This window comes from Pseudophryne corroboree, chromosome 7, assembly GCF_028390025.1.
Source record: "Pseudophryne corroboree isolate aPseCor3 chromosome 7, aPseCor3.hap2, whole genome shotgun sequence".
Classification (NCBI taxonomy): domain Eukaryota; kingdom Metazoa; phylum Chordata; class Amphibia; order Anura; family Myobatrachidae; genus Pseudophryne; species Pseudophryne corroboree.
Window position 1 is genome coordinate 188,310,531 of NC_086450.1, and position 26,479 is coordinate 188,337,009.

General features: G+C 46.9%; 1 protein-coding gene across 2 annotated transcripts in view; it reads left to right on the forward strand.

Moving 5' to 3' along the window:
• Positions 1-26,479, forward strand: part of CFAP65 (cilia and flagella associated protein 65) — a 377,223-nt gene that overhangs the window by 10,469 nt on the left and 340,275 nt on the right. For both annotated transcript variants that reach the window (XM_063933883.1, XM_063933882.1), the window contains exon 2: positions 9,885-9,975. In XM_063933883.1, coding sequence (XP_063789953.1) covers positions 9,898-9,975 — 78 coding nt within the window. In that variant the 5' untranslated portion in view covers positions 9,885-9,897. The remainder of the gene's footprint in view (positions 1-9,884; positions 9,976-26,479) is intronic.

The following is a 26,479-nucleotide window of genomic DNA, read 5'->3' on the forward strand; positions in this document are numbered from 1 at the left end:
TCCGATGCCAAGGGTACTAAGGGACAGAGTGTTTCAGGGCGAATTGGCGGTCCATAAAAACCCCGTCGGCCCCACTGTCCACAAAGGCCTCAGTCTTGACAGTTTGACCGAGCAGCTTCAAGGTCACCGGAATGATAAAAGTCTTCTTGGGAAATTCTGACTTCTGGCCTGACAGGATATTTCCCATCACCCTCAGGCCCTGAAGTTTTCCGGCTTTTCTGGGCATGATACTACCACATGACCTTTATTCCCACAGTACAAACACAACCCCTGCTGTCTCCTCCGCGTCTTCTCACGCGAGGAGAGGCGGGTAGCCCCAATCTGCATAGGCTCCTCTGAAAATTCCTCAGAGTCTGAGGTTCCCTTGGGAAAGAAGGAAACCTCGGTCTCCCTTTCAAGCCTACGCTCTCTCAGCCGTCTATCCACCCGGATGGATAACTGCATGAGCTGATCAAGCTATCAGGCAAGGGATATTGTACCAGTTGGTCTTTTATCTGGTTAGAAAGACCTCTTTGGTACTGGTGTCTCAGGGCTGGGTCATTCCACTGGGTATCATGGGCCAACCTCCGAAACTCCGTACAGTAAACCTCAACTGGCCTTCACCCTTGCTTAAGGATCGAAATCTGAGCCTCGGCTGAGGCCGTCTTGTCAGGGTCATCATACAACATGCCCAGTGCCGTAAAAAAAGCATCAACACTTTTAAGCGACGGACAGTCAGGCTGCAACCCATATGCCCAGACCTGTGGGTCTCCTTGTAGCAAGGAAATTACTATGCCCACCCGCTGAATCTCCGACCCAGAAGACTGAGGCCTAAGCTGGAAATATAGCTTGCAGCTCTCCTTGAAACAAAAGAACTGCGAGCGATCTCCAGAAAAACGATCCGGGAGATTTACTTTCGGCTCCTTAACCCCTGAAGGTGCTGCTGCTGCGGGAGCTCCGCCAGCGGCCTGGGAGGTGTGCATTTTAATGGACAAATCATTAAATTGTCGAGTCAAGACCTGCACCAGATCGACCACCTGTTGCAAAGTATTTTGAGGGGTATGCTCCATATTCCCACAAAATTTCAACAGGAGTATTGGGCTGCTGAATATGTTATGCACACCAGTGCCTGCAGGAATGTACTGGTGTCTGAACGGAGAGGGATGCAAAACAAATGAACTCACAGACAGACTGGGGAATATGACATTACGTACACAGAAGGTGATAGGGTAACAAAATCAACACAAAGTGAACAGAGAAGCCCATAGGCTAAGAAACTGGGTGTCTCCCTAGTATTAGGAATGCTCAGATGGAAAGAAGCGAGATGTTGTGTTTTAATACGTAGAGAACCCGAAATGCCGTTGCTAAGGGCAACAGCAAAACCCTAAAGGGTTACCAACGGGTGTGGCAGTAAACTCCTTGGTCAGAGATGGAATAATAGACACAAGGAGAGTCTCCACAATCCTAGTCCTCACTTGCAGTGTACTGGTTCAGCTTACTGCCACTAAACTGACACCTGAACACCTTGCACAGTGAGAGGATTTTGGCAGGCAAGTCTGAGAATACAGCCGCAAACTTGCTAAGTTCACAGAGTAGCAAAAGAACCCAAGCAAGTTAAACGACTGACTCCAGTCTTACTGCTAGGTCTGGATTGGCAGAGTGTAGTACCAAATCCCAAGGCCTATTTGCAGTAAGCAACAAACAAATACAGAGCTACACAGTACTGGCTAACTTTCAGGAACTGACTAACCAACAAAGATTCAGCAGCATCTGCTTAACCTGAGAAGAGGGTTTATATAGCAGGTGCTGTCCACGCCCCACTCAGACCTCACAGACTGTGAGCACAAAAACCAGCACCGGATCCCCTGCCGTGCACAAAGCCTGTAACCACTGCACAGCAAAAGACCCGAACCGGAGTATCAGCTGCGCTCAGGTTACTCCGCTAGCACTTGTCTCCCGGTTGCCATGACGACGTGGCAGCACAGGGCAGGAGACCCTAACACAGTGATACTTTGTTCATCATTTTTCTTCTGCACATATTGGGAATTGGTGTTGTTTCCCCCAACCGAACAGTTTGTCAAGGCAGCTTTATCTGTTTTACTGCGCAAATCTGAGATTGTACCAACATTTTTTGTTTTAAAGGAAGTTTTGGAAGTTACGGAAAGCCCTCCTGTACCTCAGAAGAAAGCTTATTTTGATAAAGAAAGGAAAATTAATGTAACTTTCCCTCCTTCTCATGAGCTCCCTCATTTGAGGGAGTTTGGGTAAACCCTGAAAAGAAATTTCAGATTCCCAAAAGGATTCAGGCTGCTTATCCTTTCCCAGCTGAGGACAGGAAAAGATGGGAGTCACCCCCTGTATTAGACAGTGCCCTGTCAAGGTTAACTAAAAAGGTGATTCTCCCTGCACCTGGGACGGCTTCACTGAAGGAGCCGGCAGACCGCAAGTTGGAGACTACGTTAAAATCTATTTACGTGGCCAATGGTACTGTTAGGATCTCCTGCTCTGTGCTGCCACGTCTCCATGGCAACCGGGAGGCAAGTGTTAGCGAAGTAACCTGAGCGCAGCTGATACTCCGGTCCGGGTTTTTACTGTGTAGTGGTTACAGGCTCTGTGCACGGCAGGGAATCCGGCGCTGGTTTTGTGCTCAGTCTGTGAGGTCTGAGTGGGGCGTGGACAGCACCTGCTATATAAACCATCCTCTCAGGCTAGGCAAATGCTGCTGAATCTTTGTTTGTTAGTCAGTTCCAGAGAGTTAGCTAGTACTGTGTGACTTTGTATTTACTTGTTGCTTACTGCGAATAGGCCTTGGGATTCGGTACTTCATTCTGCCAATCCGGACCTAGCAGTAAGACTGGAGTCAGTTGTTTGACCTGCTGGGGTTCTTTGGCTATTCTGTGAACCCAGCAGGTTTGCGGCTGTACTCTCAGACCTGCTTGCTTAATCCTCCCTCACTGTAGGGCGTCCAGGTGTCAGTTTAGTGGCAGTAAGCTGAACCTGTGCCCTGCAAGTGGGGGTTAGGATTGTGGATACTCTCCTTGTGTCTATATTTCTATCTCTGACCAAGGAGTTTATTCCCACACCCGTTGGTAACCCTTTGGGGTTTTTCCTGTTGCTCTTAGCAACATCATTTCAGGTGCTCCACATGTTAAATCACTACACATCGCTTCATTGTCCGCTCTATTCCATCTGAGCATTCCTGACACTAGGGAGACACCCAATTCCTGAGCCTTTGGGCTTCTCCGTTCACTTTGTGTTTATTAGTTATTCCATCACCTCCTGTGTATGTTATGTTATACTGTCTGTGAGTTCGTTTGCTTCGCTTCCCTCTCTGTTCATACACCGGTATACTCCTGTTAGCACTGGTGTGCGTAACAGGTACACTGCTCAGGCCCACCATTGCTTGCGCGTGGGTGAGTAGGGCTATCGAGAAATGGTCAGATAACTTGTCATCGGAAATTGACACGATAGATAGAGATGAAATACTCCTAACGTTAGGTCATATAAAAGACGCAGCTGCATACATGCTCAAAGTCATGAAAGATATTGGGCTTTTAGGTTCAAAAGCCGCTACCATGGCACTATCCGCTCGGAGGGCGTTGTGGATTCGCCAGTGGAATGCTGATGCAGATTCCAAAAGAAATATGGAGGCTCTCCCGTATAAAGGTGAGGCCTTGTTTGGAGTTGGGCTGGATGCGTTAGTCTCTGCGGCTACCGCAGGTAAGTCAGCATTCTTGCCTTCTGCTCCTGCACCGGCAAAAAAGACACATCACTCTCACATGCAGTCCTTTCGGCCCAACAAATACAAAAAGGGTAAAGGAAGGGGAAGAGGAAAGAAATCCGCAGCGTCTCCAGGATCGCAGGATCAGAAATCAACACCTGCTTCTGCCAAATCTGCAGCATGATGCTGGGGCTCCCTCGCAGGAGTCCCCTCGGGTGGGAGCATGTCTGAAACTTTTCAGTCAAATCTGGCTTCAATCTGGCCTGGACCCATGGTCTTACAAATAGTGTCCCATGGATACAAACTGGAGATTCAAGACGTACCCCGATGCCGATTTTTCAAATCGACCTTGCCAGCTTCTCTTCCAGACAGAGAAGTAGTAACAGCTGCAATTCAAAAATTATGTCAGGATCAAGTCATTGTCCTGGTACCTTTGTCACAGCAAGGAGAAGGTTTTTATTCAAGCCTTTTTGTAATTCCGAAGCCGGACGGCTCGGTCAGACCAATTTTAAACCTGAAAAATCTGAATCTCTACCTCAAAAGGTTCAAGGTCAATATGGAATCTCTGAGGGCAGTGATTTCCAGTCTGGAGGAAGGGGACTTTATGGTGTCGGTAGACATAAAAGATGCTTACTTGCATGTTCCCATTTATCCTCCTCACCAAGCTTATCTGAGATTCGCAATACAGAATTGCCATTACCAGTTCCAGACGTTGCCGTTCGGACTCTCCACGGCATCGAGGGTATTCACCAAGGTGATGGCAGAGATGATGGTCCTCCGACAACAAGGAGTCAATATAATTCCTTACCTGGACGATCTCCTGATAAAAGCGAGATCGAGGGAACGGTTGGTCCAGAACATTGCACTTTCCCTGTCAGTACTCCAACAACATGGTTGGATCATGAATTTTCCGAAGTCACAATTGGAACCGACAACAAGATTGTCCTTTCTGGGGATGATACTGGACATAGAAGTTCAGAGAGTATTTCTTCCAGTAGAAAAGGCTCTGGAAATCCAGAGACTGGTCAAACAGATTTTGAAGCCAACAAGAGTGTCAATACACCAATGCATTCGGTTGTTGGGAAAGTTGGTGGCGGCCTACGAGGCCATACAGTTTGGCCGAATCCATGCCAGAATATTCCAGTGGGACCTGTTGGACAAGTGGTCCGGATCCCACCTACACATGCACCGGAAGATAATCCTGTCCTCAAAAGCCAGGATTTAGCTCCTGTGGTGGCTACACAGTTCTCACCTACTAGAGGGACGCAGGTTCGGGATTCAGGACTGGGTCCTAGTAACCACGGATGCAAGTCTCCGAGGCTGGGGAGCAGTCACACAGGGGGAAAGCTTCTAAGGAAAATGGTCAAGTCAGGAAACCTGCCTTCACATAAACGTTCTGGAACTGAGAGCCATTTACAATGGCCTTCTACAAGCGGTACATCTTCTTCAAGATCAACCCGTGCAGATCCGGTCGGACAATGTAACAGCAGTCGCGTACATAAACCGTCAGGGCGGAACGAAAAGCAGAGCGGCAATGGCAGAGGTGACAAAGATCCTCCTCTGGGCAGAAAGGCATGCAAGACCTCTGTCGGCAATTTTCATTCCATGAGTGGACAACTGGGAAGCCGACTTCCTCAGCAGACACGATCTCCATCCAGGAGAATGGGGCCTCCACCAAGAAGTCTTCGCAGACGTGACAGGTCTGGGGAGTTCCTCAAGTAGACATGATGGCATCTCGTCTCAACAAGAAACTTCAGAGATATTGTTCCAGGTCGAGAGACTCTCAAGCAATAGCAGTGGATGCACTGGTGACCCAGTGGGTGTTTCGGTATATGTCTTCCCTCCACTTCCACTGATACCATAAGTTCTCAAAATCCTAAGAAGAACAAGGGTTCGAGCGATCCTCATTGCCCAGACTGGCCAAGGAGGGCTTGGTATCCAGATCTTCAGGAGTTGCTTATAGAAGATCCTCGGCCTCTTCCTCCTCGCGAGGACCTGCTGCAGCAGGGGCCGTGTGTGTATCAAGACTTTCCGCGGCTACGTTTGACTGCATGGCTGTTGAGCGCCGGATCCTGGCCCGAAAGGGTATTCCCAGGGAAGTCATCCCCACTCTTATTCAGGCCAGGAAAGGAGTAACGTCTAAACATTATCACCATATTTGGAGAAAAGATGTGTCTTGGTGTAAATCCAAGAAAGCTCCTACGTAAGAGTTTCAGTTAGGACGTTTTCTCCATTTTTTGCAGGCTGGTGTGGATGCGGGCTTAAGATTGGGTTCAATCAAGGTCCAGATTTAAGCCTTATCAGTTTTCTTTCAAAAACAATTGGCCTCTCTTCCAGAAGATCAGACATTCGTGAAAGGCGTGCTGCACATCCAGCCTCCATTTGTGCCTCCAGTGGCACCATGGGACCTTAATGTGGTGTTGCGTTCCTTCAATCGGATTGGTTTGAACCTCTACAGGAGATAGAATTGAAGTTTCTCACTTGGAAAGTGGTGATGCTTTTGGCATTGGCATCCGCAAGGCGGGTGTCTGAGTTGGGGGCCTTGCCTCACAAGAGCCCTTACCTAATCTTCCATGAAGATAGGGCAGAGTTGAGAACTCGCCATCAATTTCTTCCAAAGGTGGTTTCGTCTTTCCATATGAACCAACCTATTGTGGTGCCAGTGGCTACTGACACTTTCACTGAGTCAAAGTCTCTTGAGGTGGTTAGAGCTTTGAAAATTTATGTCACGAGAACAACTCGGATACGGAAAACAGAGGCTGTTTGTCCTGTATGCTCCCAACAAGATTGGGGGTCCTGCTTCTAAGCAGACTATTGTGCACTGGATCAGAGGGACGATTCAGCACGATCATTCCACGGCAGGATTGCCGATACCGAAGTCGGTAAATGCCCACTCTACAAGAAAGGTGGGCTCATCCTGGGCAGATGCCCGGGGGGTCTCAGCTTTACAACTTTGCCGAGCAGCTACTTCGTCAGGGTCAAACACGTTTGCTAAATTTTACAAGTTTGACACCTTGGCCGATTAGGACCTCAAGTTTGGTCAATCGGTGCTGCAGGGTCATCCGCATTCTCCCGCCCGTACTGGAGCTTTGGTATAACCCCATGGTACTGAAGTGGACCCCAGCATCCTCTAGGACGTATGAGAAAATAGGATTTTAATACCTACCGGTAAATCCTTTTCTCCTAGTCCGTAGAGGATGCTGGGCACCCGACCCAGTGCGTACTTTACCTGCAGTTGTTAGTTGTTGTTACACGAGTGTTGTGTTACGATTATTTTCAGCATGTTGCTGCAATTGTTCATACCCGTTGGTATGTGTTAAGTTGAATGCCATGTTGTGCGGCATGGTTGAGGTGTGAGCTGGTATGAATCTCACCATTAGTTTAAAAGTAAATCCTTTCCTTGAAAAGTCCGTCTCCCTGGGCACAGTTCCTATACTGAAGTCTGGAGGAGAGGCATAGAGGGAGGAGACAGTTCACACCCTTGAAAAGTCTTAAAGTGCCCATGGCTCCTGCGGAATCGTCTATACCCCATGGTACTGAAGTGGACCCCAACATCCTCTACGGACTAGGAGAAAAGGATTTACCGGTAGGTATTAAAATCCTATTTTACACTATTTGCGGAAAAAAGAAATTAACACTTGCATACCCTCCAACATGACCCGCCCCACTAGGTACAAAATGCTCTATTTCTGGACTTCCCTCTTAATTTATTATTGCAATCACCTGTGAAGAAACGGCTTTCTTATCATTTAACTAGTTCAACACAGGTGATGCAAATCATAAATTAAGAGGGATGTCCAGGAACAGAGCATTTTGTACCTAGTGGGGCGGGTCATGTTGGAGGGTATTGTCAAAGTTAAAAAATATTGCAGTACACACATCACGTACAAACTACACACAGATGGCCTCCATGAGTGTACTTGTTCTGCTGTGCGTGCGCATATTCGCAATTTGCGTATGGTCACTCCCGCGGTCCTGCTCATTAGCGCGTGGTTTGGGTATTTACGGTAGAGTTTGTGAACGCATGAAAAAGCCATCAAAACACATTACATATTTAATCCAAATAGGGCACAATGTACACATAGTCTCCCCGCATCACACCAGCAAGTTACAACAGTTTAAATGGTATCAGAACAAAGGGATTCACCTTTACAGGATAGTAGGGGACAGAACAAGGTTATAAGGTGGTGTTTGGTATCCAGCTGTAGGGTATTTTATGGGTAATATTCCGGTGTTGGTTTGCAGAAGATCGCACGTTCCTGCGAATAGTTATGTGCAGGAACAGAATATAGATATAAACTGTATTTACTGTACATTAGGTATGCGGTGGGAACCCAGAGGAGACCACCCACAAGTGCATCTTGAACAGACATTGCCCACCTATTCAAACCAACCTATGACCTCTCCTGTACTGTAAATGACAATCCCTGTGTCCAATGGACAAAGAGATTACAGTATCCATTGTGTTAAGTTTTGGAAGATTGTATAAAAAGAGCCAGCTGCAGGCCTGGTCTGACAAGACTCTCAAAGTTATCTATCTAGATGACCGAGGACCAGACTGGGTAGCGCGGCGAAATCCAAACAAGTATGTACCATTGACTGTAGCCATTATTCTTTTGTATTGTATTGCTTTGTGATTGTAACCCCCTTTCAGTAATAATATGCTGTGGTGTCGGAACCCAGTAGTTTAAATACAATCTGGTGTCGTGTCTTCCTTTCCCTGCTAAGGTTTAAAGTGTATTACTATCGCATGCATAGCTGTTAAGGGTTCACGGTGTATCTTTGGGTGTGTACACGGTGCATGTACTTTGTACAGTCAGCGCGGCGTGTGTACTCAAAGTCCGTACACGGTACGGGACTCTGTACGCTAATGGTGTAATAAGTACGTAGGTTGTGGATTAAGTATAGCGGCCGCAGCGGCTTCATTTAAAGTGTATGAAATGTTTTTTTTTTAAAGTGTTGCTTTTAGTCCTGTACGTAAACCAGCGTTTACAGTATGCACTTGTCCGAATGTACTAAACATCACATGCAGGGACAGGTGCTTCAAAAGGAGCAAACATTTCACTTCTACTTTGGGCGCTGGGGCTTTTCTACACATGCGCTGTCTGCTGACCACAGATGTGCGGCAGATGTTGCTGAGGAGCATTCTGGGTGTTTTCTGTGGAGTGTAGGAAGCTACTCAGTACAGCATTTTACTGTGTTAGCCCTATATAAAAAATATACTCCTTTTTTATATACACCCAATTTTGTCCTACACAATATACATATCTCACTTTGCGTTATTATGCATTTTCTATAAGACATGCACTCATACTTGCCTATCGTCGCAGAATGTGCGGGAGGCTCCCGAAAATCGGGTGCCAATCCTGGCTCCCCCAGAAAGGTGGGCAAGTCTCCTGTAGCACCACAGCTCCCCTGGACCCCCCTCGGCAGCCCACTTACAGAGAACAAGTGGGCGGTCCGAGATGACCCGATGATGCGATTCGTGTTGAATCACATCATCGTAGTCCCACCCACGATGTACAGTTACTGTAATAGCAGCACTGTATAGCGGGGGCGTGGTCGCGGTGATGTGACTACAATCGCCACACCCCCTGTGCTGCCTTAACAGCATACCCACAACGCACATTATTGGATTATTATTATTTTAGATTTTATTCTGTGGTGTAAGCCACCAGTTTCATCAAAAAGATTCCATCAAAGTGTGATCATGTGATCGCCCATGGGCAGATGAGCGTGATTGTGATATTATCCATATGTCTCAACTGTCACCACATCTGAATCCAGTTGAGAATTTATGGGATATTCTGGCCTGATACCCAAGAAAGCAATTTCCAGCCATTTCGACCAAACATCAGCCGAGTGACTTTGTTGTGGAATAAGGTACTCTATATATAAATAAACATAAATGGTATGTGGACCAAATGTTTTAAAAGATTGATCATTTAACTAAAAAACACGTGTACGTGCTGTGTTCATAAAAGTACATAGTAACATATAACAGCACTGAAATGTTAAAGGAAGTGCACCCATCAGTTACACACAGTGGATGCAGGGGGTTTCATAGCCTATGTATTCACGAAGGATTCACACTGATTTGTACAGAAACCATCATTCCTTTGACAATTATTAATGTTGGAGAAATATATTCCTATCATTACATTACGTTTTTTTTAAACTTCAGAATCTAAAGTAAAATGCTTGGGCCAGTACACATGAGACCGCTGGACAGTGGTGCGTTTCTGGGACAGAACCCTAACTCCTCCATTCAATTGGTAAGTACAGAAATGTTATTTATTACTCCTTGCTTATTCAATGCCCATATATTTCAGTGTTGTACAGAGAATGTCATTAAACTTCAAACCCAAGATCCGTTGTTCTAGAAATGCTTCACTAATATTTGTGACCACTAAAACTTGCATGCAGTTCGGTTTATGCAGCAATACTCTTAGCACTGTTAATTCGTTCTTAAAAATTGGAGTGTTAACTGAAGAAATATTAAAAGATAATTGATTCCTTTAAGATTTAATTGAAATCAAATTAATTTGTACCCAAGGTCCCGGAAACGTTCGGGTAAATTTACTAAGATGGGAGTTCTATTTAAGATGGGATGTTGCCCATAGCAACCAATCAGTTTCCAGGTATTATCTTCTAGAAGGTGCTCGATAACTGAGAAGTAGAATCTGATTGTTGCTATAGGCAACATCCCATCTTAAATAGAACTCTCATCTTAATAAATTTACCCCCGGCTGTCTTTACATCTAAAGTGAAATCCTGCTTCAGTACTTACATAATATTTATTGGGGTGTTGCCAGGGGACTGGGGCTCAGGGTCGATATCACTTAGGTCGACACACCTTAGGTCACCACCAGAAATAGGTAGACACAGACAGTAGGTCGACATGAACAAGGTCGACATGGGAAAAGGTCATCATGAGTGTTTTTATGGGGGTTTTTTGTGTCGTTTTCTTCGTAAAGTGACCCGGAACCCAAATTAGTGCACCGTGTCCCCTTGCATGGCTCGCTTTGCTTACCATGCTTCGGGCAAGGTTACTATTCCCAATCGCAGTACACGTGGATCGTACAGTATGAAAACCTTCAAAAAGTGAAGAAAAAAAGGTGAAAAACTCATGTCGACCTTGTTCATGTCAACCTATTGTCCGTGTCGACATAAGGGGTGTTGACCAACTGGTGTCGACCTACGGAGTGTCACCCTAAGTGGTGTCGACGTGGAGTCCGGATACTGTTGCCAGGAATGGCATACTGTAGCATGCAAGTTTATAAGCTCCCCAGCTTCAAAATTAATCATTAGTTCTATTACAGTGTGTTTTTTGCATTTTTTTTTATATAAACCTGCTTGCCTCTTGCTGTTGCTTATTACCCACTTTCCCATGCAAGCCTTTTTTCAGAATTGTGAGACCGGGCTCTATTGCACTCAACCTTCTTTGGGCCTTATGTGCAGGGGACAAGGGGGGTAATTAAGATCTAATCGCAGCAGCAAATTTGTTAGCAGTTGGGCAAAACCATGAGCACTGCAGGGGGAGGCAGATATAACATGTGCAGAGAGAGTTAGATTTGAGTGGGGTATATTCAAACTGAAATCTAAATTGCAGTGTAAAAATAAAGCAGCCAGTATTTACCCTGGGCAGAAAGAAAATAACCCACCCAAATCTAATTTTCTCTGCACATGTTATATCTGCCCTCCCTGCAGTGCACATGGCTTTGCCCAACTGCTAACAAATCTGCTGCTGCGATCAGGTCTGAATTACCCCCCATGGACTGCCCATTATGGGAACTGCCTGGACTCTTATTTTCTCTGACAGTCCGGCAGAAAACCGCCTACTCCATTACTATACAAGTGAGCGATCTGGCCCCGGATGAGCTCTTCTCTGCCCTGCAAGTGTCCTTTCTGCTACTCGTGGCTGCGCAGAACTTTCCTGATGGCATGCTTTTCAAGCCACTGGAAGTCAATGTCACACGCCTGCTTTCTGCAGTATCCTGATTTTCACATATTTCTCCTTTATCTCTTGGCCTGAGCACAGGGCCGGAAACAGAAAACTTGGGGCCCGGTAGAGTGATATCTCTGGAGCCCCCTCAGATTATATATTTATTAATATTGTTTTGCTAGTCTGCTCAGAAAGGTAGAAAGCATGAAACTTCATGTTTTCCTAGGGAACTGGTTGATCAAGATCTATGGCTGTGGGGTGTTTCCTGATCATTTTGCTATAGAGAGGGCCAATCAAATCCCCTTCATAGATTTGCTGCCAGGAACTTAAATTCACTCCTTCACAGAAAACAATGCTCTATTGTAGAGACAGAGACACTATCCTTCATCCCGCCCACACAAAAGGCCCTTTACCGATTCACAACCAATTGATTTCTGTGTTTTCGGAAACTTTTATGGCTGTGCAGAAGAGACGGGCACAGTTTCTACTACTTTAAATAGAGGTTGAGGATACTTCAGCTTCTCTATACCATGATGTTCCCCTTCTGGCTGAGGCTGGTTTACAAGGGGTGAGCCAAGGTATTTGATATTATGCATGCAGCTTCACCCAGGCTGTATCGATTTGCACCTCGCCAGAAGCGACTGGCACAGTGACTCATCCCTTGTTTTCCATGGCTGGTGACTATACATGACTGTTATTTCTTATACCTGCTCAGTCATGATATGTATGAGATAGGTAGGATGTCTCAAGTGTGGTGCTGGTCAGCCTCTGTCTTTTTCTATCCTTTTGTAGTTGCTCTGGTTGAAGTTGTTTGTTTGGTGGTAATTGAGGATGGCCTTGTGTTTACCTCTTATCTATACATACTATGGGGTATATGCAATTGCGGTCAAATTTTTTTTTCGACACAAAAAACCTGTCGAATTTGATTCGACAATGCAATACAGTACTTTTCGACAAAAAACCTGCCGTTTCATTTTTGACTTTTGGCAATTCGACATTTTTTTCAATTCGACCTGTCTGCAATGTTAAAATGCTGCTTTTCGACAAAAGTATATTCAATTGAAGAATGTCGATTCGACAACAGTGCTTTTCGACAGTCATTTCGTCAATTTCATTCCGCCTCATTTTTCTGTCGTGATCTAATAAAATTTTTAAAAACATGGGTTTTTTTGGTGCTTTTTTTATTGCTAATAGCATATCTATTTATATTTGAAGGGATTATCTATTGTCTATTTAGGAGCCACAAGTATTATTTAATCGTTTTTTTTAAAAGAATATAATTTTTTTTTTTTTACTATCTACAATAATATGGAGAGATCAGTGCATGTTTTTCAGTTTCTTCACCCCTGGCCCTTATGTGGCTGGAGGGGGGGGACCCCTTGATTTAAGGGGTCCCCACTCCTCCAGGGTACCCCGGCCAGGGGTGACTAGTTGGGGATTTAATGCCACGGCTGCAGGGACCAATATAAAAGTGTCCCCCGGCTGTGGCATTATCTCTCTGGCTAGTGGAGCCCGGTGCTGGTGTGAAAAATACGGGGGACCCCTACGTCTTTTGTCCCCCGTATTTTTGGCACCAGGACCGGACGGAGAGCCCGGTGCTGGTTGTTAAAATACGGGGGAACCCCTGTCATTTCCCCCCCCCCGTATTTTTACAACCAGGACCGGCTCAAAGAGCCCGATGCTGGTTATTCTTAGGAGGGGGGACCCCACACATTTTTTTTCAGGATTTTTTGAACACTTTTGTGCCATCCATGAAGTCGAATTCAGGCCGCCCACTATTCGTCAATTGGTCCGTTTTTTGACAGCGGGACTGTCGAATCCGTTATTTATTGAATATGCCGAATTCGGGTCCCGGCGGGAGGGTTTCGACTGTTGAATCCAAAAACGGTAGAATTCCAGCCGGAATTCGATCGCAATTGCATATACCCCTATATTTGAAATAGTCTACCTTATTTGTACTGGTTAACCTTATTTATTTTATCATGGTGGGAGTTAGGGTTGTGCACTGACAGGCCACTACCTCATACCCTCCAACATTTTACACACAAAAATTGGTACAAATTAGGAAAGAGGGTGTGGCCGTGGGTAAATGGGGCGTGGCCACGCCCCTTTTCCAATACTTTCAATGGAAGTTTGGAGAGCCAAAAATCGGAACAGACCATAAAAAAAGGTACTGTACCTGCTAAAAAGGTACAGTTGGAGGGTATGTTACCTACTTCTTTGTTCTCCTGGCTAGAGCTGTCTGTTTTGTGGCACATGAAATGGCGCTGTGCACACCTCTCATCTTTGCAAACTGCTCAGTTATGCTCCTTATTGCTTTTTTAGGGCTTGCTTGGGTGCTCTTGGATTGTTAGACAACTGTTAACTGCCTTGGATAGCATGTTATCTTGTTCTTTTCTTGGCTATTCACCTTACATAATTATTAATGTGGAAGTCATTAGGGTCATTGGATATATATCTCCCACCAACTTATTTAATGTGTGTCTGTTTTTTTGTTTTGTGTTTTACTATTTCTTGTCCTTCCTTGTATTTATGGGGACAGTGGCTTGGGTTTTGTTTAGGTAGTGTGACTGGTTGTTTGGGTATAAGGTGTGCAATGATTGGGTTTGATTTTACGGATTAGGAGGGGTTTTTGGTTTGTTATCTTACTTTTTTGATATGTATATTTAGATTTTCTCGCTACATTGTCACAGTATCTGTAGAGTTTCTAATAGCAAAGTGTTGGCATTAGAGCTATCGGTTGTATGTTCTGCATTTAGGTCGTCCTTGATGTACAGTGCATCTGGAAAATATTCACAGCGCTTCACTTTCTCCACATTTTGTTATGTTACAGCCTTATTCCAAACTGGAATAAATTTGTTTTCTCTTTCATCCACTAGGGGACACTGGAGATCTTAGACAGCTGGGGGTGTGAAGGATGCAGACCGGAGGTAGCACAATGTAATAAAAAAATTAAATTATGCACAGCTGGCTCCTTTCCCTTCACGCCCCCAATCCCTCCAGTTTGAAAAATTGTGCTGGAGGTTGCAGCACAGAACAGGAGCTCTTGCTCCATAAGAAGACTTTTTTCTATAATATTATTTCCGTGGGCCGATCCAACCTAGCAGAAAGGAGGGTGAAGGCTTCCAAAGCTGTTTCCAACAGTTTCAGTGATACAAAGATCCCGGTAGAAGGGATCTGCATCTCACACAGAGGATCTGAGGTAAAGAGCAGTGAGTAATTACAGCCCTGGCAGATATCTAGCAGCGCATGTGTTATCCTCCCTGCGGCCAACGGTAATTAGTCACGGAAGGGAGGAGCGGAGTTCACTGGGGATCCGGCGGCAGGGCCATACAGGCAGCCAGATGGAGGGCGCTACAGCAGCGGTCTGCCAGTGGGGGAAACCACAGACACAGGCAGGCGCACTGGGGGGATAGACGTGCGTCTGGAACAGAGCACTGATAGCGTGGGAGCCGCTGAGGTAAACTAAGGGCAGCACAGTAGAAGCGGTAAGACCTTTTCTCGGCGGACAGCTTATTGTTAGGGGCTTATAGGCAGTGGCGCTGGGGTTACCACTGCACTGTATAGGTTGGGGCTGCAATGTGACATAAAAATTTCAGTGGCAGCCATTTTGTTTTTTCTCATACGTCCTAGAGGATGCTGGGGACTCCATAAGGACCATGGGGTATAGACGGGATCCACAGGAGACATGGGCACACTATAAGACTTTGAATGGGTGTGAACTGGCTCCTCCCTCTATGCCCCTCCTCCAGACCTCAGTTAAATTCTGTGCCCAGGAGTGACTGGACACACACTAGGGGAGCTCTACAGAGTTTCTCTAAAGACTTTCTCTTACGTCCTAGAGGATGCTGGGGACTCCAAAAGGACCATGGGGTATAGACGGATCCGCAGGAGCTTGGGCACACTATAAAGACTTTAACTGAGTGTGAACTGGCTCCTCCCTCTATGCCCCTTCTCCAGACCTCAGTTAGACTTTGTGTCCAGGAGTGAATGGACACACACTAGGGGAGCTCTACTGAGTTTCTCTGAAAATACTTTGTTAGGTTTTTTATTTTCAGGGAGACCTGCTGGCTACAGGCTCCCTGCATTGTGGGACTGAGGGGAGAGAAGTCAGACCTACTTCTTCTTATTTCAAGGGCTCTGCTTCTTAGGCTACTGGACACCATTAGCTCCAGAGGGTTCGATCACTTGGTGCGCCTAGCTGCTTGTTCCCGGAGCCGCGCCGTCACCCCCCTCACAGAAGCCAGAAGAAAGAAGCCGGGTGAGTATGAGAAGTACAGAAGAAGTCAGACGGCAGAAGACTTCTGTAACAGAGGTACAGCGCTCCGTGCTCCCACACACCAATGGCACTCACAGGGTGCAGGGCGCTGGGGGGGAGCAGACCTGGGCAGCAGTTACTGAGGTCAAGTTTTAACTGGCAAAAGAATGCTACGGGCCCCGGGCGCCGCGTACGATACCCCCGCCAGTTTCATAGCAGCGGTCGCGCTGCGCTCCGTCCTCCCACACGCCAGTGGTACTCATAGGGTGCAGGGCGCTGGGGGGGAGCGCCCTGGGCAGCAGTTACTGAAGCTATGGGCCCCGGGCGCCGCATGCGATACCCCGCCAGTTCATAGCGGCGCGCCAGTGCTCCCACACACCAACGATTTACTTGGGTGCAGGGCGAGGGGGGGGCTCCCTAAACAGCATTTTCAGGTGGTATATAGTGTGTTTACACTATATACGATCCCCGGCCTGCATATATAAGATAATGGGGCTAGAGCGCGCCGAGGGGGCGGGGCTTAGCCCTCACACCCACTGGAATCAGCGCCATTTTCTCTCTGTCCCCGCCAAAGGGGGGGGCACAGTCTTTTAGTGTTATTTGGACATATATAACACTAGTTGATTCAGAGATGAGTATAAAATCATACTTGTGTGTATTTTCTGTGTGCTCCCTGTCGGTTATACCCACTTTAGTTCACTTGTGTCGACAGTCGTGAGTGTTCTGTCATAAACACCTATGGGGTTCACTGTCGGCATCGCCGACGTATGTGGGTACGCGGCATCACAGCGTCCCCTGCTACCCAGGACTTGCACGTTGGACTCCCTGTCTCTGTCCCTGGCCCAGTGCTAGCTGACAGCACACTGCACCTTCTACAACAGGCCCTGCCAAAGGGAACCGCCGCTGAGCGGTCGGCCACTAAACCAGTGAGTGGATCAAGCAAGCTACATGGACATGAGACAGACGTAGGTTTGGCTCATATGATATCTAGCCACATCACTGAACACTCCGTCTATCAGCTCTTACTGGTGAAGTATCAACAGGCTCCATCAAATACTAACCAGCCTCCTCTCTCTCAAATTGCAGTTTGAGCTCATTATGCACTAACCCCTTATAGCCATTAACAGCTGGCTTATGCATGCAAGAAAACTAACACATATTAGGTTTGGTGTTCAACTACCAGCAAGTTCTGAGGCCCAGGACAGAGTCCTTTATTTTAATCATATGTTTTATTATTTATTTCTCTAACGTCCTAGTGGATGCTGGGGACTCCGTCAGGACCATGGGGAATAGCGGCTCCGCAGGAGACAGGGCACAAAAAGCAAGCTTTTAGGATCACATGGTGTGTACTGGCCCCTCCCCCTATGACCCTCCTCCAAGCCTCAGTTAGGTTTTTGTGCCCGTCCGAGCAGGGTGCAATCTAGGTGGCTCTCATAAAGAGCTGCTTAGAAAAAGTTTTTTAGGTTTCTTATTTTCAGTGAGTCCTGCTGGCAACAGGCTCACTGCTACGAGGGACTTAGGGGAGAGAAGTGAACTCACCTGCGTGCAGGATGGATTTACTTCTTAGGCTACTGGACACCATTAGCTCCAGAGGGATCGAACACAGGCCCAGCCATGGAGTCCGGTCCCGGAGCCGTGCCGCCGACCCCCCTTGCAGATGCCGAAGTTGAAGAGGTCCGGAAACAGGCGGCAGAAGACTTTCAGTCTTCATAAGGTAGCGCACAGCACTGCAGCTGTGCGCCATTGTTGTCGGCACACTTCACACCAGCGGTCACTGAGGGTGCAGGGCGCTGGGGGGGGCGCCCTGGGCAGCAATGTATAATACCTTTTTCTATGGCTAAAATACATCACATATAGCCCTTGAGGCTATATGGATGTATTTAACCCCTGCCATATATCGCAAACTCCGGGAGAAGAGCCCGCCGTTTTAGGGGGCGGGGCCTATTCTCCTCAGCACACAGCGCCATTTTCCTGCTCAGCTCCGCTGTGAGGAAGGCTCCCAGGACTCTCCCCTGCACTGCACTACAGAAACAGGGTAAAACAGAGAAGGGGGGCATATTTTGGCGATATTTTTATATATTAAGCGCATATAACAGAAACAACACCTTTTAGGGTTGTTTATATACATTTTTATAGCGCTTTGGTGTGTGCTGGCAAACTCTCCCTCTGTCTCCCCAAAGGGCTAGTGGGGTCCTGTCTTCGATAAGAGCATTCCCTGTGTGTCTGCTGTGTGTCGGTACGTGTGTGTCGACATGTATGAGGACGATGTTGGTGTGGAGGCGGAGCAATTGCCGGTAATGGTGATGTCACCCCCTAGGGAGTCGACACCGGAATGGATGGCTTTAATTATGGAATTACGTGATAATGTTAGCACGCTGCAAAAGTCAGTTGACGACATGAGACGGCCGGAAAACCAGTTAGTACCTGTCCAGGCGTCTCAGGCACCGTCAGGGGCTGTAAAACGTCCCTTACCTCAGTCAGTCGACACAGGTACCGACACAGATGAATCTAGTGTCGACGGTGAAGAAAGAAACGTATTTTCCAATAGGGCCACACGTTATATGATCACGGCAATGAAGGAGGCTTTGCATATCTCTGATACTGCAGGTACCTCAAAGGGGGGTATTATGTGGGGTGTGAAAAAACTACCTGTAGCTTTTCCAGAATCAGAGGAATTGAATGACGTGTGTGATGAAGCGTGGGTTAACCCCGATAGAAAACTGCTAATTTCAAAGAAGTTATTGGCATTATACCCTTTCCCACCAGAGGTTAGGGCGCGCTGGGAAACACCCCCTAGGGTGGATAAGGCGCTCACACGCTTATCAAAACAAGTGGCGTTACCGTCTCCTGATACGGCCGCCCTCAAGGATCCAGCTGATAGGAGGCTGGAAACTAACCTGAAGAGTATATACACACATACTGGTGTTATACTGCGACCAGCAATAGCCTCAGCCTGGATGTGCAGTGCTGGGGTGGTGTGGTCGGATTCCCTGACTGAAAATATTGATACCCTGGATAGGGACAGTATTTTATTGACTATAGAGCAATTAAAGGATGCTTTTCTTTATATGCGAGATGCTCAGAGGGATATTTGCACTCTGGCATCGAGAGTAAGTGCGATGTCCATATCTGCCAGAAGAAGTTTATGGACGCGACAGTGGTCAGGTGATGCGGATTCCAAACGGCATATGGAAGTATTGCTGTATAAAGGAGAGGAATTATTTGGGGTCGGTCTATCGGATCTGGTGGCCACGGCAACAGCCGGAAAATCCACTTTTTTACCTCAGGTCACCTCCCAACAGAAAAAGACACCGTCTTTTCAGCCGCAGTCCTTTCGTTCCTATAAGAACAAGCGGGCAAAAGGACAGTCATATTTGCCCAGAGGCAAAGGAAGGGGTAAGAGGGTGCAGCAAGCAACTACTTCCCACGAACAGAAGCCCTCCCCGGCTTCTACAAAGCCCTCAGCATGACGCTGGGGCTGTGCAAGCAGACTCAGGGGCGGTGGGGGGTCGACTAAAGATTTTCAGCACACAGTGGGCGCGCTCACAGGTGGACCCTTGGATCCTGCAGGTAGTATCTCAGGGTTACAAGTTGGAATTCGAAAAGTCTCCCCCTCGCCGGTTCCTAAAGTCTGCTTTACCAACATCTCCCTCAGAAAGGGCGACGGTATTGGAAGCCATTCACAAGCTGTATTCTCAGCAGGTGATAGTCAAGGTACCCCTCCTACAACAGGGAAAGGGGTATTATTCCACACTATTTGTGGTACCGAAGCCGGACGGTTCGGTAAGACCTATTCTAAATCTGAAATCCTTGAACCTGTACATACAGAAATTCAAGTTCAAGATGGAGTCACTCAGAGCAGTGATAGCGAATCTGGAAGAAGGGGACTTCATGGTGTCCCTGGACATAAAAGATGCTTATCTGCATGTCCCAATTTACCCTTCACACCAAGGGTATCTCAGGTTCGTGATACAAAACTGTCATTATCAGTTTCAAACGCTGCCGTTTGGTTTGTCCACGGCACCTCGGGTCTTTACCAAGGTAATGGCCGAAATGATGGTTCTTCTACGAAGAAAAGGCGTATTAATTATCCCTTACTTGGACGATCTCCTGATAAGGGCAAGGTCCAGAGAACAGCTGGAAGTCGGAGTAGCACTAACCCAAGTAGTGCTTCAACAACACGGGTGGATTCTGAATCTTCCAAAATCTCAATTGACCCCGACGACACGTCTGCTGTTCCTGGGAATGATTCTGGACACTGTTCAGAAAAAGGTGTTTCTCCCGGAGGAGAAAGCAAGGGAGTTATCCGAACTTGTCAGGAACCTCCTAAAACCAGGAAATGTGTCAGTACATCAATGCACAAGAGTCCTGGGAAAGATGGTGGCTTCTTACGAAGCAATTCCATTCGGCAGATTCCACGCACGAATATTTCAGTGGGATCTGCTGGACAAATGGTCCGGATCGCATCTGCACATGCATCAGCGGATAACACTGTCACCAAGAACAAGGGTGTCTCTTCTGTGGTGGTTGCAGAGTGCCCATCTGTTAGAGGGCCGCAGATTCGGCATACAGGACTGGGTCCTGGTGACTACGGATGCCAGCCTACGAGGCTGGGGAGCAGTCACACAGGGAAGAAACTTCCAGGGCGTGTGGTCGAACCTGGAGACGTCTCTTCACATAAATATACTGGAGCTAAGAGCGATTTACAATGCTCTAAGCCTGGCAAAACCGCTGCTTCAGGGTCAGCCGGTGTTGATCCAGTCGGACAACATCACGGCAGTCGCCCACGTAAACAGACAGGGCGGCACGAGAAGCAGAAGAGCAATGACAGAAGCTGCAAGGATTCTTCGCTGGGCGGAAAATCATGTCATAGCACTGTCAGCAGTGTTCATTCCGGGAGTGGACAACTGGGAAGCAGACTTCCTCAGCAGACACGACCTCCACCCGGGAGAGTGGGGACTTCATCCAGAAGTTTTCCACATGATTGTGAACCGTTGGGAAAAACCAAAGGTGGACATGATGGCGTCCCGCCTCAACAAGAAACTGGACAGATATTGCGCCAGGTCAAGAGACCCTCAGGCAATAGCTGTGGACGCTCTGGTAACACCGTGGGTGTACCAGTCCGTGTATGTGTTTCCTCCTCTGCCTCTCATACCAAAGGTACTGAGAATTATACGGCTACGGGGAGTAAGAACAATACTCGTGGCTCCGGATTGGCCGAGAAGGACTTGGTACCCGGAACTTCAAGAGATGCTCACGGAAGAGCCGTGGCCTCTACCGTTAAGAAGGGATCTGCTTCAGCAGGGACCTTGTATGTTCCAAGACTTACCGCGACTGCGTTTGACGGCATGGCGGTTGAACGCCGGATTCTAAAAGAGAGGGCATTCCAGAGGAAGTTATTCCTACCTTGATTAAAGCCAGGAAGGAAGTGACCGCACAACATTATCACCGCATTTGGAGAAAATATGTTGCGTGGTGTGAGGCCAAGAAGGCCCCAACGGAGGAATTTCAATTGGGTCGATTCCTACATTTCCTGCAGGCAGGATTGTCTATGGGCCTCAAATTGGGGTCTATTAAGGTTCAAATTTCGGCCTTATCGATTTTCTTCCAGAAAGAATTGGCTTCAGTGCCTGAAGTACAAACCTTTGTCAAAGGTGTACTACATATACAGCCCCCGATTGTGCCTCCAGTGGCACCGTGGGATCTCAACGTAGTTTTGGATTTTCTCAAATCCCATTGGTTTGAGCCGCTCAAATCGGTAGATTTGAAGTATCTTACATGGAAAGTAACCATGCTACTGGCACTGGCTTCAGCCAGGAGAGTATCAGAGTTGGCGGCTTTATCGTACAAAAGCCCATATCTGATTTTCCATTCGGACAGGGCAGAACTGCGGACGCGTCCTCAGTTTCTGCCTAAGGTGGTTTCGGCTTTTCACTTGAACCAGCCTATTGTGGTGCCTGCGGCTACTAGCGACTTGGAGGACTCCAAGTTGCTGGACGTTGTCAGAGCATTGAAAATATATATTTCAAGGACGGCTGGAGTCAGAAAATCTGACTCGCTGTTTATCCTGTATGCACCCAACAAGATGGGTGCTCCTGCGTCTAAGCAGACGATTGCTCGTTGGATCTGTAGCACAATCCAACTTGCACATTTTGTGGCAGGCCTGCCACAGCCTAAATCTGTAAATGCCCACTCCACAAGGAAGGTGGGCTCATCTTGGGCGGCTGCCCGAGGGGTCTCGGCATTACAACTTTGCCGAGCAGCTACGTGGTCAGGGGAGAACACGTTTGTAAAATTTTACAAATTTGATACTCTGGCTAAGGAGGACCTGGAGTTCTCTCATTCGGTGCTGCAGAGTCATCCGCACTCTCCCGCCCGTTTGGGAGCTTTGGTATAATCCCCATGGTCCTGACGGAGTCCCCAGCATCCACTAGGACGTTAGAGAAAATAAGAATTTACTTACCGATAATTCTATTTCTCATAGTCCGTAGTGGATGCTGGGCGCCCATCCCAAGTGCGGATTGTCTGCAATACTTGTACATAGTTATTGTTACAAAAATCGGGTTATTATTGTTGTGAGCCATCTTTTCAGAGGCTTCTTCGTTGTTATCATACTGTTAACTGGGTTCAAATCACAGGTTGTACGGTGTGATTGGTGTGGCTGGTATGAGTCTTACCCGGGATTCAAGATCCTTCCTTATTGTGTACGCTCGTCCGGGCACAGTACCTAACTGAGGCTTGGAGGAGGGTCATAGGGGGAGGGGCCAGTACACACCATGTGATCCTAAAAGCTTGCTTTTTGTGCCCTGTCTCCTGCGGAGCCGCTATTCCCCATGGTCCTGACGGAGTCCCCAGCATCCACTACGGACTATGAGACATAGAATTATCGGTAAGTAAATTCTTATTTTTTTATTTAATTGTGTATATGTAATGTAAAGGCACTTAGCCATTTAGTGTCTATTTGTTAGAATTATTTTACCAATTAATAAATTTATATATTTATAAAACCAGCAGCCGTTGTACTACTATCCCCTCCAAGCGCCCACATCATTTTTTCTCTCCTTCTGTTTAGTACGGTGGATACCCAGGTCTACCATTGTGGGCAGCCAGAAGGGTGATTGGTATTTTTTAGAAAATCATATAAAATATAAAAAACAATATTAATTCATTTTTCCAACATTTGAATTAATCAGCGCCCACATCTGTCTTTGGACTCCCCCCTGTAACTGACTTATACCTGTGTATATACTTTATAGGTATATGTATGGTAAGGTTCCATGGGCCTGTAGCTTGCGCACAGACATGGTAGTTTTTGTGGGGGAGTGATATTTGTATAGGTATACTTCCCTCGGACCACTTGGTGTCGCAAGACTAAAATTTTGCCTGGTTACTAATCCCTGCTGTCGACGAATATTAGGATTTTCTGTCGACTATAATGTTTCCTGGTAGATCCACAACTGGGGCTTTTCAGTACATGTTCATACACGTTCAGAACACATTAATGTCACTGGGGACCCGAAGGCTCCGGACAATCCGCTTATATGTATGTTATATATATATATTTAGGATATGTGTGTAGATGTGTATTACAATATGTTTATTCATATTATGTTTATAATGAATACTGAAGTAATAGTATTCCTTCTCATGTGCTGGTCGCTCTGTTGATAAAGCTCTAGGTCGGCCGTGACTCACACCCTCTCCAGAAGTCCGAAGGTTTATTCTTTTTCCGCCACGGATAGAATACTGTGATGGTCAACGTCTGATCGACACGGGGCCCTATCTCAAAGGATTGTATACAGGAAAGCTAAGTGATATTATATTTCTATGCTGTGGGCTTATTTGCATTACATGCACATGAGGGAGTGTTTGTATTCTGTAAGGCAGATAGATTTACCCTAAAGAGAGAGGGGAGGTTCCTTAAGTTGGTTCTTCTCTATAACATTGCGGCTGGCTGCCGTACGTATACTGGAAGTGTGGCCGGGGGAATGCTGAGGCTGACTCCGAGAGTTACTGGTCTTTTTCCTGGGACGGTGTTCCGCTGTTTGGGGGGATACCTCAGTTCAGTCAATCTCGGGGGATATTCCTGGTAAGTCTAACTTCGGGAGTTAGTTTCCCTCACAACGGTTGGTGACGTATTCTTTTGTGGGATGCAGTCATTTTAATCGGTTCGATACAGTTCTTCTTTTTTTCCTTTTCTGTACAGCCTGTGGAAGGTGAAAAGGTAAGAGTTCTGCAGCCTTATTAGGTTCGCAGAAGAGGATGTCGTTTCTGTTTCTACCACATACACCGCATGTCGCAGAGTCTATATGGCGGGACCCTGCTCCGGTGAGGACTCAGTTACTACTTTCACTTAGTCTGGGAATAGCTTATGACCGGTGAGTTATTTATGGAATCCAAAGGGGGACATTCTGGAGTTATAGATGTTTCACCTCACTGATTTTCTAATGGATATTGCCGTTGCCCCTCTGGAAGGGGAGGTAGTACGCGACGCCATACAGAGGTGCGCCAGTTTCAGGGCCTTGTCCTCCTGTCCCGGTTATAAAAAAAATAAAAATAAATAAAAAAAGTTTACCTGCGTTGTTCTACGCATTCACATTACCTGGAGGGAAAGCCAGGATTGTCTTTGCCATTTCACTGGAGTGATGGTAGTATGATGGTTTTCTTTCAATAGTAAGAGTCATTGTTATTCTGTACTGAGATGTTCGCCTGATTGAGGCGAGTTCAAGAAACAAGTGGTGCAAATCGTTGTTTCTCTCTGACTGTTCTTCAACACAGGGAAGGGCTGTTGTTCCCAACGACGCAGATGTCGGAGGTGGTATCAGGGTTGATACGGAACGGTTGAGGTTCTGTGTTTTCCTGTGGGAAGAAGTCTGAGGATCCTGAGTCGAATCAGATTTGCAGTGCCACTCCATCAATATGTTCCGTTGATGAAGAAGTTGGGTGCGGCCTAGGAGGTCTTTTCGATGAGCAGGTCGAATGCCAGAGTGATTTTCACGGGACCTGTTGGGAATGTGGTCCGGGTCTCACCGGCACAGGCACCGGAATATAATTCTAATGGCCAGGATATCACCTCAGTGGTGTCTGCTCAGTTTTTCACCTCCTGGAGGGACGAAGGTTCGGGATCCAGGATTAGATCCTGGTGTCCATGTATGCAGATCTGTGAGGCTGGGGAGCAGTCCTTGCATGGGAAGTGTTTCCAGAAGAAAAGGTCAAGCTGGGAAGCTTGTTTACAATAAGCTTTCTTGAATTAAGAGCTGTTTTCAACGAACATATTCTTCGTGATCTACCCGTGTTAATTCTGTCGGATGTCTTGACAGCAGTGGTCGCTAGGACGGAACAAGGAGCAAAGCGGCAATGGCAGAAGCTGAAATAGTTTTCCTCTGGGTGGAAAGACTGGTAAACGTTATATTAGCAGTCTTCGTTCCGGACGTAAATGACGGAGAAATAGATTTCCTCTGCTGACGTGCTCTCCATCCGGGAGAAATATTGTCGTCATCGAGAAGTTTCACAGAAGTGACAAGTCTTTGAGGAATGCCTCATTTGGACATGTTGACGTCTCACCTCAACGAGAGACCTCAGGAATATGGTTCCAGGTTAAGGGACACTCAAGCTATAGCAGTGGACGCCCTCGTGACACCTTTGGTGTTTTTAGTCGGTCTATGTGTCCCCTCCGCTTTCACTCTGCTGAAGGTGATAAACGTAAGAGGGTCAGAGGTTCCGGCGATCCTCATTGTTCCGGTCTAGCCAAGGAGGGCTTGGTATCCAGTTCTTCAAGAACTATTACATCGAGATCGGGGCGTGTATCAGGACTTACCGCGGCTGCGTTTGACGGCATGGCGGTTGAACGCCATATCCTAGTCCGAATGGGTATTCCCAGTGTGGTCATTTCCACCCTTCTTTAGGCTAGAAAAGAAGTATAGGCGAAGCCTTACCACCGTATTTGGCGTAAATATGTGTCTTAGTGTGAATCTAAGAAGGTTCCTGCGGAAGACTTTCAGCTGAGTCGGTCTTCTCCATTCTTTGCAAGCAGGTGTAGATGCAGGCCTAAGGTTTGGCTCCGTTTCAGGACAGTTTGGCCTTATAAATTTTCTTTAAAAAAAAAAAAATGTATTGGCCACCTTTCAGGAAGTTCCGACTTTCGTGAAAGGAGTACTACACATCCAACACCCATTTGTGCCCCCATTGGCACAGGGGGATCTTGACGTGGTGTTGCGTTGCTTGTGTCTCACTGATTGGAACCTTTACTGAAGGTTGTGTTAAAATTCCTCTCTTGGAGAGTGGTCGTGCTTCTGCCTTTTGGGCGACCGCAAGGCGGTTGTCGGAAGTAGCGGTTTTGTCTCACGAGCCCCTGTTTGTTTTTCCAAGTGGATAGAATGAGAACTCGGTTAGTTGTTCTACAGAAAAGGGTTTTCAGTGTTTATCAAAAACCTGCCTATTTTGATGTCTGTGGTAACTTCAGCATTGGTTGATTCTACGTCGTTCGATTTGTAGTCAGGGCTTTGAAGATTTATGTCACCAATTGGGCTTAGTTTGGGGTAACAGAGACTCTCTTTGTCTGGTATGATCCTAGCGT